At 38.6% G+C, this 11,954-nt stretch overlaps 1 protein-coding gene across 1 annotated transcript in view; it reads right to left on the reverse strand.

Moving 5' to 3' along the window:
- pappa2 (pappalysin 2) overlaps positions 1-8,090 on the reverse strand; it is a gene marked incomplete at its 5' end in the record, with an annotated part of 72,007 nt that extends 63,917 nt beyond the window's left edge. Inside the window, 3 exon segments of the mRNA XM_014004452.1 lie at positions 5,819-6,417; positions 6,572-6,799; positions 7,858-8,090. Of these exon segments, the coding sequence (XP_013859906.1) occupies positions 5,819-6,417; positions 6,572-6,799; positions 7,858-8,090 (1,060 nt within the window).
- Between the last annotated feature and the right edge of the window lie 3,864 nt (positions 8,091-11,954).

Below are 11,954 nucleotides of genomic sequence, written 5' to 3' on the forward strand. Positions count from 1 at the left end.
GTGCCAGATGGGAGCCTTGAGTTTGACACATGCGATCTGGGACTAAACCATAAGTCATTACACTACAAACTCACGTGTTACAGCTTTTGTTTTGACAGGTTGATTCTGCCTGTGGAAGTGGGCGACTTCCTATCGAATAAAGCTTAAACTTTCATTTTGTTGTGACAATATTGGTAACATTTTTAGGAGAAGTGTTGGCAATGAGTCCTTGAGTTGCGGAGGAAGATAATGAGGATCTTGACAACAATGAGTAAGATAAGCAAGTTTGCAAAGAACTGTAGGATAAGTGGTAAAATTCAGTGAGCAAGAATGCAAATATTAAATCATGACGGAAACAAAAATTAAAAGTGACACAGAGGCAAGATGTTAGGTGGTAAGATGCAATCCACGTTTGCACAAGAGAAACAAACGTACTTAAGTCCCAACAGAAAAGCAATGAGCGATAGAAAAAATACCTCTGAAATACAAACAAAAAATGTACTTCGAACTTGCACAAAAAAGAGGCAAGATTGACGCAGGTTCATCATCAACAAGATGGCAGCATAACATAAAGTGTTATTCAAGTCACCTATTGAAAATCCCTATATTGAAATATATATTTGTTAAAAAATATTTCAATATTTTTCTTCCCGTATTGTGCAGCCCTACTCAGAATATGTCTTCCACAATAAATCTTAGGTGAGAATCTGTAAAACTGACTGAATTATCCACCTTTACCTTTTGGTAGTGGGCAATAAAAGAAATCAGCAGTTCTTCTATCCCAGACACTGTGAAGATTGAAATTGGCTCTAAGATTTTGGGTCTCAGCAGCCAGCAGCCCTGTATGTGGGTAATGCACTGGTTAATGGTCCCTCCCTCCGAGCATGTGTTGTACAGTAAATAAGAAAAAGTGTTTTCTTGGGAGCTTTTCCTGAATAAATAAGGTTTAGGATTTTAAGATGCTTTAAGGAAACCCCACTCTCACTGTATTGCCTTCGAGTTCAGTCGAGGCTATGTGCAGGATCCATCACCGTAGGCTGCACAATTAAAGATGACAGAAAGCTGACCACTAAAGAGTTGACTCTTCAACTTCTGAGGCCTGAAAGATGCCCGAAGGAAGAATACTGCCAACAGGGAAAACATAAATAGGTTYGCATGCTTGAAGTGAAAACTTTGGTTATGAATTTTAAAATATGTGGGTAMGTTAAACACCGTGTGTATCAACAGCAAAGTCGGCAACAGGACAGCCACCCCATAAACCAATAAATGCCGGTCCATTGAAAATATTTTGACAAGTCACTATTTTAGAAACTAACAGAATCAAGCAAAATACTTAAAATCATACAAAGTTGCATTAAYAAAAATGACGAGATTAATAATCTGATAAATTACTCAGGAGTCTACAGATGCAACGAGCAATCACTACCCCTAAATATTTTTTTAAAGCCATACTCACAGCTTTGGTTTATAATAAGTCAACCTAAAGCTGAGGTAGATTAAATCAATGAGGTAAATTGACTAGGCTTCAGAAAATTGAMCGCTGTTGTACGAGCRYGATGCCATATTGGAAGGGGCAGGCTGTTAATGTAAACAATTTATTAGGGCTAAATTTTAGAATTGCATATTAGTTTTTCATTGGTTAGCTTCTGCCAATTAGAAACATCATTCATTAAAGACGTGTGTAACTTGGCAACATGGTTTTGCCTGATATGATCAAGTCTATCAAATCAAAACAATAGTTGTTAAGAGCAAATGGAGTTTTCTTGATGTGCTAACCTAAATTTAATATGTCATGGTTACCACATTCAGCTTCACCAGCTTACAATACTGTCTGTTGAGTTGTCCTCGTCCCTAACAACATGACTGCTCTGTCTGATCATAAAAAGTCACCTTTAGTCAATATACCTCATTGGATTTTGCACAGGTGAAGATAGACAGACAGCTTACCTAAAATTAAAGGTCTAGCACTGCATATGACCTTTGATCACAAAGTTCTAGACTAAGATGTAATTATGAGAAATGACAAAGTTGGAAGCTTTTTTGGTCAAACCAAAYACATAACAAGCAAAATCTTTTACCGCCACACGCTGTAGTGTGCCTTGCCACTCCTGTAAAGCCAGGCTTGCAACATCAAATCTGTGTTGTGACAAAAGCTGGCTTCTAAAATGTCTGGACCTGTGCTGGCAAGCAGCAGTAAGGTCCCACAATCAGAACAGCTGGCCGGGAGCTCAGAGAGAGACGAGGGGAGATATCAAAAACCCAGATCACGAACATAAAAACGCCCGTGTTGCTCAACAAATGCCAGCAATATGTCATCTTCTCATTAATTCTCCTTCTGCCTGAGAAAGTTCAATTCATGATTCCACAAACACAGATGCAAAACGGCACGTCGAAAACTCGCACACGTTTCCAACAAGCCGAGGTCAGCACCTTTCAAGGAGACCTACAGTACTGTYAACCCCGCTGGGCCTGGCTTTTTACGACACTCCACTCTCCTGTGCGTTAACCACTCGTGTTGTTTTAGTGGAGGGTCAGGAGCTTATAGACAGAAACTCTGGCAAGGATCACTGTGGGAGTTTCACTGCTTCACTGAAATGTACACAAACTGGAACTTCTGAGGTTTGCTTTCAAAAGCGAAACAGCATTTTGTAGTGCTCATCCCCACTCTGCAGGGTCGAAACCTCAGGCTGTGATAGGGTACATCTGACCATAACAACTACCAACCACATTTTTTCCTCTCTGTCCTCCTGCCTCTATCCCAGCAGGCTCACGACAGAACAACATAAATTACRTTATGACACACCTGAAGAATTTCCTGCATATGGCTAAGCAATGAGACCACACACATCCARGTTCTACCCAGAACGTCAACTGTATCTTCCAGAAGAAGCTAAAGTAAGCATGGTGTCTTTTTCCAGGTTGAGTCTCATTCACGTTTGAACAGCTGCAGAATCTCACACCTGTAAACTGAACAGGATGGTCACATCTGTTGGCCACAAGAGACGTCTYAGTCTTTTCTTCATCTGGCCAGCATTAAGTGCTGAAGACAAGAATGAGCTGCAAAAGAGTTAAATCTAAGGTATGCTACCCAGATGACTTCTATTCAATTCAATTCCTTTATTCATTTCATTAAAGCGAAACAAATTTATATACAATAAGAAGAAAGATATAAAAAGAAAAATGAGGAAAATATATATATATATATATATCAAAATCACAAATAAAATGAAATGAAAGGCAGCAGAGAAGAAAAAAATCTTATTTATGCCCCCTTTTTCCCAAGAATAAGTTCATATAACAAAAATTTATATTATTGACAAAACAAAAAACGAACATCGAATCCCTCTAGACCAACAATTTATACAGATACACATTATTCTGTTTTGTATTTCTTTAACAATCCAACTTTTATCATATCACTTCTATGGCTGAATAATGAAAATACAAAAACAACATCCTGGACACGTTTGAGAAAGTAAAGATGAATAAATTGGGCCTATAGGCTCTGTTAAGATTTTGATTTCTCCCGAGTTTGAAGGTGTAAATCAAGCTGTTTTGCCTCCATGAAAATCAGAAATTGTGTACTGAAGAAATAAACAAAAAACACTTATTTTGGCCAGTTTGGATTTCTGGTTTTCTTAACTCTCTGACTTGATTTCAGTTTCAATTCACGTTTTTCCTTAAGATATATAATTAGCATTTTTTCTAATTACTGATTCAATTAAAAATTTGAATAGCAGCACTCAAAGCTGTGACTGTAAAGAGAYATGAGTAATATCAAGTGTTGTATAAAGTACCACAAAGTGATATTTGAGTAAACGTACAAGTATCTTACCAAAAAATTACTTTGTTAAAAGTTAAAGTCTCCTTTAGGAATGTTACTTGAGTAAAAGTCTTAAAGTATCTAATATTTTTGTACTTAAGTATTAAAAGTAAAAGTATTGATTTAAAATGATCAGTTAGATTTTCTGTAATGACATTTATTAGGAGGTGACCTCCCCCCAAAAAAATGCAGAAATGACTTTATCGTATTAAAATAACTAATTCATGTTAAATTTAGGATGCACTAGTCTAGCTGTTTCAGTTTATATACATATATCAAGGCTGCCCAAACATTTTCCCCAAAATTACAATAACAAAGTATTTGTACTTAGTTACTTTACAACTCCGGTAATATTGAAATTTCTTCATTGAACTCAAACATAAATCCTTTTGTCCAATCACAAGAGTGGAGAGCCTTCAGTTTTCATGGAGGTTCTAAAGGGGATCTTTCTTGTGAAGATGAGCAGTTCCACAGGATGTTTTGCAGCTCGTTTAGGTTAACGTGGTTGAAAAATAAAATAATCTTTGTGAGAATGTACCTAGCATTAAATTACTTTAATTTTGCTCTGATCTGGCAAATTTTTTTTATTTCTACATTACTTTTACAACCATGCTAGTCATGATAATTGTTGGAATATCACCTGTAAGAAGAAAACGTAAAGGGGCAATATCATGTAAAATCAACTTTTTTGAGTTTTGTATCATGGTATAATGTTATACTCTCATAAAAAAAAACTTACCCAAAGCCTTGCTTTGACTCATTCATGCAGTTTGAGAAATCCTGCAGTGTTTTTAGGAATCCACGCTGAGGAGCAAAACGACAGGTAGGGACCAGAAACGCCTTTTGGGACCAGAAACACCCCTGGGACGTGTCTTCCCCACCCCACCCCACACACACACACACACCCCGCCCATGACTCCTGCAGGCTCTCGGTGAAAGTGAAACTTAAATTGTCTACTGAGCTCTCAACATTAGTTCTCACTCAGTGTAGCTCTTTTCAGATTAAAAATACCTTTGAGGTAATGTATTTTCAGATGCAAAGTAAACTGCATCATAGCAGCCCCCCCCCTCCCCACCGCGAGCAGGAACCCCACCCCGCACCGAAATGGGTGAGACAGAAGTGGAAGGTGGTTCTTAAAGAGACAGAGGCCAATTTCAAGGCATTTAGAAGAAGAAGTGACGAGAAGATAAGTTTATTTTCTATTTAAACATAAAAACAGCATTTTAATAACAACTAACAGTGACATAGATACTTCATTATGGTATAGTATTTAAATGTATGCCTGAGAAACACATAATATTGCCCCTTTAAATGCTTAAACTACTTAAATTTTTGAAAAATAAACTGTAGCAGAAAACTGTTTTTGGAATGTAAGCTAAAATGAGGTCATTCCCTCAGACTTTTACAAACTACTTGTTCCAGCAAAKCTGCCAGTACATCGAATTTATATAGAGATCAGTTCAATTCAACCAAAGTTTATTGAGAAAACAAGTTAYTTTCTTGTTTTAAACACAATAGTCAAACTGTGTATTTAGCTGTCAACTTCCGTTTAAAGTATTCAAAACAAAATGTACTAAAATTAATTTTTTTCTTAACCTGCCATTCCTCTGTTTTTTTAGTGGTACAGTACAGCTTGTGGTTAGAATTTGGATTAAGGACTTGAATTAAGGTCTTTAAAGCAGTGGGCCTACGACCTCATGGCAAGAGTTTATGCATGTGATTTGGAACTCTGCATGAGCCTGTCTGTCAGAGCGAATGGAAGGCAGYGGGCTGCCACTCAAGTTGTTTGGTAAAAATAACTGTGTACTTTGGCCTGGTAATCTGCAGTGGCCCTCCAYTGAGCTGTCTCTGTAACCAGTGGAGAAGGTTACAGCACCAATTTGAACATGCAGTTCAAGTTTACAGTTCTGATTAATCTGCTTGAGTTGAGTTGAGTTTTATGATACTTTCTGGTGAGATAGACAGACTAATTACTTTCCTCCCACACACTCCCTGGTTGGTTGTAATAACCTCACCTCTCAGGAGATTCAGGATCAAAGCAGGTCTTGAGGACATCTGTGACGTCTGCATCACAGCAGTCTCCATCATCGTAGTCATAGTATATGCTGTTGCACTCCGGGTTACAGACCCCATCTTGTCTCTTCCAGTTGTAGCAGTGCCCCATCCTGAGGCAGTCCCCTCCATCGTGGCCTGTCCTCGGATGGTCGCACTCCGGATCACACTGGCGGTTCCCAATCTTGCCTATTCGACAGTTGCTGAGGATGAATTTCTGTCGAAGTCTGGAGATTTTCACGTTATGGATGCTGAGATTCAGAGTGATGTTGTAAGGCCGGAAGGCTTCATTCAGAGCTTGATGCTGGGTCTGGATCTGGGACAACGTCACCGTTGGATTTCCACCGTCATCATCCGAGAGGTTGACGATTTGGTAACGGATGCGCTTGGGGGTACGCAGCTGCCAGTTGTTGTTGTAGCCAGATATGATGTCAGTGTTGTCACACTGTGTCAGGCCACAGGGTGGGGGCAGAAACATAGAGATGCGTTCTTGTTCAGGTACAGGAGTGGTGACAACAGTCGGATGAAGGCCAGATTTATAAGGGGTCCATAGCCGATCCACCTTAAAAACAGAAGCACTGTGTTGGTAAAGTTTGGAACTATTTTGGTCTAGTCTAATTGTATATAACCAGTTAGAAAGTTCAATGAAAAKGATAAATTATATTAAACATGTTTTAAGTTTTAAATATTTACACATAAATAATTAGACCACTTACATTGGTGAAATCACCCCACATCGCTAGAACTGGCTTGCTTGTATCCATTAGGTGTGTGTCTTTTAGTAGGTCCTCGTGGGTGCGGGCATAGTCCCATAAGACCACACCTCCAATGTGGCCCCTGAAGCTGTGACCCTCATCTGACTGTTTGCTGCCAAGAAACAAGGTTCTGCAGGTCTGCATAAAGGGACTGTAGAGATTCCCAGACTGGAGGCTACTTTCTCCTACCTGTGATAAATAGAGGAGAAACAAAAACCAGAAAGCGTGACATAAACTTTTCAAACTGTTTTGGGCATAAGTAATAACATTTTTCAACACATAAATTCCTTTTAACACCACAGGTTAACTTTTAGAAAGCTTTTTTAAGCACAGCCGCAAACTTGAGTCATCTTTGCGACCTGAATGCTTCAAGTGGCTGACACTGTAGAAGTTTGAACATGAACTTTGACATCTCTATCAAGATGCAAAGAATAAAGATCTCCACTGAGTTACTAATAGGACTTTCCTGGAAAATCTCCAAAGGATGTATCCTAATCAGATGGTTGAACTACTTCCACTGACTCCTTTGGATCCAAAGCAGCAGAGGCTCTTCTCCGAGCTTCCCTATGATGATGGAGCTTCTCACCCTTTCTCCAAGGCTGAGCTCAGTTATTCTATGCAGGAAGCTCATGTTGGTCGCCTATACCCGGGATCTCATTCTTTTGTTCATGATACAAACCTCATGACCATAGGTGAGGATTGGAACATAGATAGATGTAAATCAAGAGCTCAACTAAACTCCTCCTTCACTTCAACCAACTGAAGCAAAGTCTTCATTAATGAGGACGAGGCCCCAGTCTTTCAGTCCATCTCCTGCTCCATCCTACCATCACTTGTTAACAAGAAACCCAGGTACAGTACTTAAACTCTTCTACCTGAGGCAAAGACTCCCCCAAAACCTTTTTTTATTTCCTCCTATCCTAAAGTTTTAAGATGTGCTTCTGCCATAAATTTCAAAATTAACTTTTTATTTTCCTAAAAAGATTTTTCTAGTTTAAACGCTGATTATGACATTCAGTTTCATTGTGAAAAAATTAGGGTTTATAGGGTTTACAAATCATTGCATCCTGTTTTTATTTATACTTTGTACAATGTCACAACTATTTCAGATCTAAGGTTATACTAATAACAGATTAAAAAATCCAAGGACTTACTATGGTCTAAACTTTAAAAGTAAAAACAAAATGAAAAAAACTAAATGACTAAACTTGATAAAAGTTCAATTATAGATTAAAAAAACTACACACCTTGGCTCCATCAACATACAGGGTCATGTTGAGGCCATCATATGTGGCCATTAGGTGAGTCCAGACATTGGCTTGGTACCGGTGGTGACTATAGACAGTGGTGGATTTCACAGCTCGGTCTGTACGAAGCGAGAAGTAGAACCGTGCATCTTTGGTGCCCGCTGGTTCCATAGTTTGAATGCCTACTGACCAGCCTTTATCATTTAGTGAATGGGAACAGTTGTCGAACACACCTAGGACACACAGTAGAGGAAATGTGAATGAGATTTWAAAAAAAAATACTAGAATGAAAGAAAATGTGTGTGTGTATGTGTGTATGGGGGGTAAGTCTGTCTAAAAGAACAGAGAAATTAATAAATAAAATAAAACAAGCTTCTTTATATTTTCAGGTGGATTATACTTCACCTCTTAAAGATTGAGAAAATGAAATCTGTACTGAGCCTGGGACAAAACCTGAGCAAACACTCAAAGCCAGAGACGGCAAGAAAGGATGACGAGAGGAAGAAGGGCACGAGCCTTCACTAAGCCCAGGCAAAGCCCTGATGTTTCCATCTGCTGTTGCAACAGACACAGACCCACATCTGCTCCCCAGATGTCAAACAACTGGGACAGCGAAGGGTCAGGGAACCCCTTCACCCTGCTCAGTGCATGCAGGCGCATACACTTAGTGTATGCGTGTGATTTTTTTAAAGGGAGAAACTGTGGTGGAACAACCCCATGGAGGTGAGATGAGTACATATTTAAAGTAAGAGTAATAAACTTGGAAAGATCCTGTGAATACAGAGCACACCACGCTGAGGAAATATTATTTAATGGCACACAACAGGAAGAGGGTGTTGTTTTTAGTGGTTCGTGCAGCACCAGATGAGAGCAATTTCTTTTGTAATGCAAAACAACAACGTTTATGGCAAAAACTGGTCTGCATCTTGTGAAACAGCTGCACTTGCAACACGAATATTAGGCTGAATCAAATTGGATGCTGATGTTTTAAAACTGTATTTATTTTGGACGCAGGCCACAAAGCACTGGCAGGCATGCCAGCAAACAATTGGCTTTTCACACATTTTGTAGCTCAACATGATGTTTATAGCAACTCCAATATTCGCTTCGCTCCAGCTCTGGAGGGAAGTCTTGGTACTTCATCTGCCAAATGTTTTGTTATATTCTCCAGCCTGATCCTAACTTATTCTAACTGCTGTTTGCTAAGTCTTTCATGACATTAATCAKATCTTTGCTGGAAAAATACCATTTCTTTATTCAATAGAACAGATCTTAAATAACCTTTTTCAGACTTGTTTTGTGCACTTGAAGTGTCAAAAAATAAAAAAGACGATCTGCAGTGTACACTCTGTCCCAACAGACCATTTCACACTGACTCGCACTAATAAATTTTACAGGACACTTAATCGTACGAATTATTTTTACTAAAAATACCATCAGCATAGATGGGAAACCTAGACAATAAGCAGTAAAATACCAACAATTACAGAGTATTTTAAGTCCAGTGCAATCATAGAGTTGAATATCACTAGAGTGAGTCCCACTTATCTAGCATCTGTGACATCATGGAGGAGCAAAAMCMGTGACTATGGAAGGCGTTGGCTCTCAACCGTCATAGAAACTATGTGATTAACAGCTAGCCCAACTGAATCTGTGTCACAAATTATTTGAAATATGTTTACTATAAATTAAGAATTATGTTTATTTAATTCAACAGTCATATGGATATAAATGGTATACAGATGTAATGATATACAATCCACAGGCCAAGGGCCGGAAACAGCCCTTGGACCAAGTAAGTCTGGCCCTTATGCTATCAAATAAAAACAACAAAAATAAAACATTAAATTTAAATTTCTAACTATTTTAATTTGCCAAATTCTATTTATCCTTTAATTAGTTCACAACAGAGTACTGTTTATGTTTTCCACTGAAAAAATGGCCTATTTTTCTTTGTTTTGTTTTTGGTGTTGCCGTGTTTAAGAAGTGTGGATGTTAAAAAAAAAAGAAAAAATATGACTGCATCTTGAAATTTTACCCAAGAGTTGATATCTAAACTCATACATATGTGTTAGTTTGCCATCAGTATGTTAGGAGAGGATTGTTCATCTTACCAAGAATACCAGCTATTCTACAAACTTGTTACTAGAACAAAACGTCTTGAAAGGGTCTCTTGACATTTTTGATTGAAAAAAAAATGTTTTAAAGAGAAGACAGTCTAGACTTTGATAGTAAAACAGAACAAGCCTTTCACCGACTCTGCACTTTTGCAGATGATACTATATTAAAAAAAGAAAAAAATTGTGTAGGTCTTCTGGACGGGTTCTTCTCTAATGAAACGTTTCGTCTCTCCTCCAAGAGACTTCTTCAGTCAGAGTTTCAGGCAAAATTCAGGCTTTTAAGCCCTGCCTCCATGTGACTGATACTCACATCACATGGCTATCGCACCTAATTAACACCTATTGTTAACAGGGGGTGGAGTGATACTGGCAATAGCAGCACTGTAGGAGGGGGACAACTGAAAACGGAGGCCTCCACCTCTGTTTAATGATGGACGGTCTTTCTTCACAAAAATGGCTTCTTTTACTCCTCTCTCAAACCAACGYTCCTCTCTATCAAGAATGAGAACATCCTCATCTCTGAAAGAGTGACCGCTGGCCTGTAAATGAGTGAAAACTGCAGAGTTCTGGCCATTAGATGTAGCTCGTCTGTGTTGGGACATTCTTTTGAATACTATATTATGATACTTTGATACTATATTATGCATGACAGATGAAGGTATGGTTTTCATTTGTGTGTTTGATCCCTTTAACTAAATTAAAATGGCCCTCTGCATGTTGCCGACTAACAATATGTCGAACACTTTTTTTATAATGGCACTCACTGACATTTTCACCCAAAAAATTCTAAAGTTCATCTTAAATTGTTTATTTCGGTATCTATTCTGGAATCTACAGTTTACAACTCTCTGCAGGATACACAGTAACAGCCAAGGCCAATAAGGCGATCTGACCTGGTGTCAGTGTCATTGTCTACCAGAAAACAAAAGCATTGTTTTTCACTAGATTTGTCTAATTCCTTCAGGACACTACAAATAGAAGAGCCCGTGCCACAAAATGCCGCCCTCACATAAGGAAGCAATGAGGGGAAAACAGTTCAGTAACGCAGCAGGATCTTTGATCACAGTAAATGTGAGCGGACGTAACAGTTTGCGGTCTCCCTCCCTATCTGGACAGCTGTGGTGCTGCGGCCCCGGGCGCTTTTATCCTCCTCAATTTGTTTGATCTATGTGTTTGTCTGTCAGGAGTGCAGCTTTTTTTTTTTTTTTTTTCGAATGCCACGCTTTTTTCGTGTCAGAAAAACAGGGATGCCCCGCCGTCATGCAAAGAGAAGCATGCGAAAAAACGAAGGGGATCAGCGTGTCTGTGGCTGCTGTTCAGACTCAATAAAATTCCTCAGGCAAACATGGAGAGGAGCTGAGGGAAACACACACTGGGAATTTTTGTGGTTAGATAACCACGTGCTTACAGATGTACAGCCTGTGTCTGAAAGGGAAACACTTTGGTTTGACATGAAAACAATAGCATGTAAGATTCTAGCTTACAGACACCTCCGAGGCTGCAGCTTTGCTTCTTGCTAGCATTTTTTGTTTGTTTGAAAGGCTACAAAGTGCCATATAGGTTGATTAACTTAATCTGGTCATAATTACATAGTCTCTGCTAATAACTATGAAATAAAGTTGCTATGATATCACTAATATCATAAAACACGGCTTTGAATATGTTGGGGTCAAGAGGTCAAGTTGGGTGAGGTGGCACCCTAGTGCACTTTTGCTGCTTTTAAGTTTTTCTTCACCTTTTGATTCAAAGTTTAACTTTTTGAAAATAGTTTTTATTGTACAAGCATTTTTTGTTGTTGTTGTTGTTATTTAAAAGGGAAAAAAACAATCACAAAAAAAACAGCTTGACATTATTTTTGTTTTGTTGACACTTTTGCCAACCAAACCTGAGGATCGTTACAGTTCATCACCTCACTCAAAAACTAAGTGTGTACTTTTTAATGAAGTACGCTTGCGATAAAGCTCACTGAGTATTTCT

The sequence above is a fragment of the Austrofundulus limnaeus genome, unplaced genomic scaffold (genome assembly GCF_001266775.1).
Source record: "Austrofundulus limnaeus strain Quisiro unplaced genomic scaffold, Austrofundulus_limnaeus-1.0 Scaffold24, whole genome shotgun sequence".
NCBI lineage: Eukaryota > Metazoa > Chordata > Actinopteri > Cyprinodontiformes > Rivulidae > Austrofundulus > Austrofundulus limnaeus.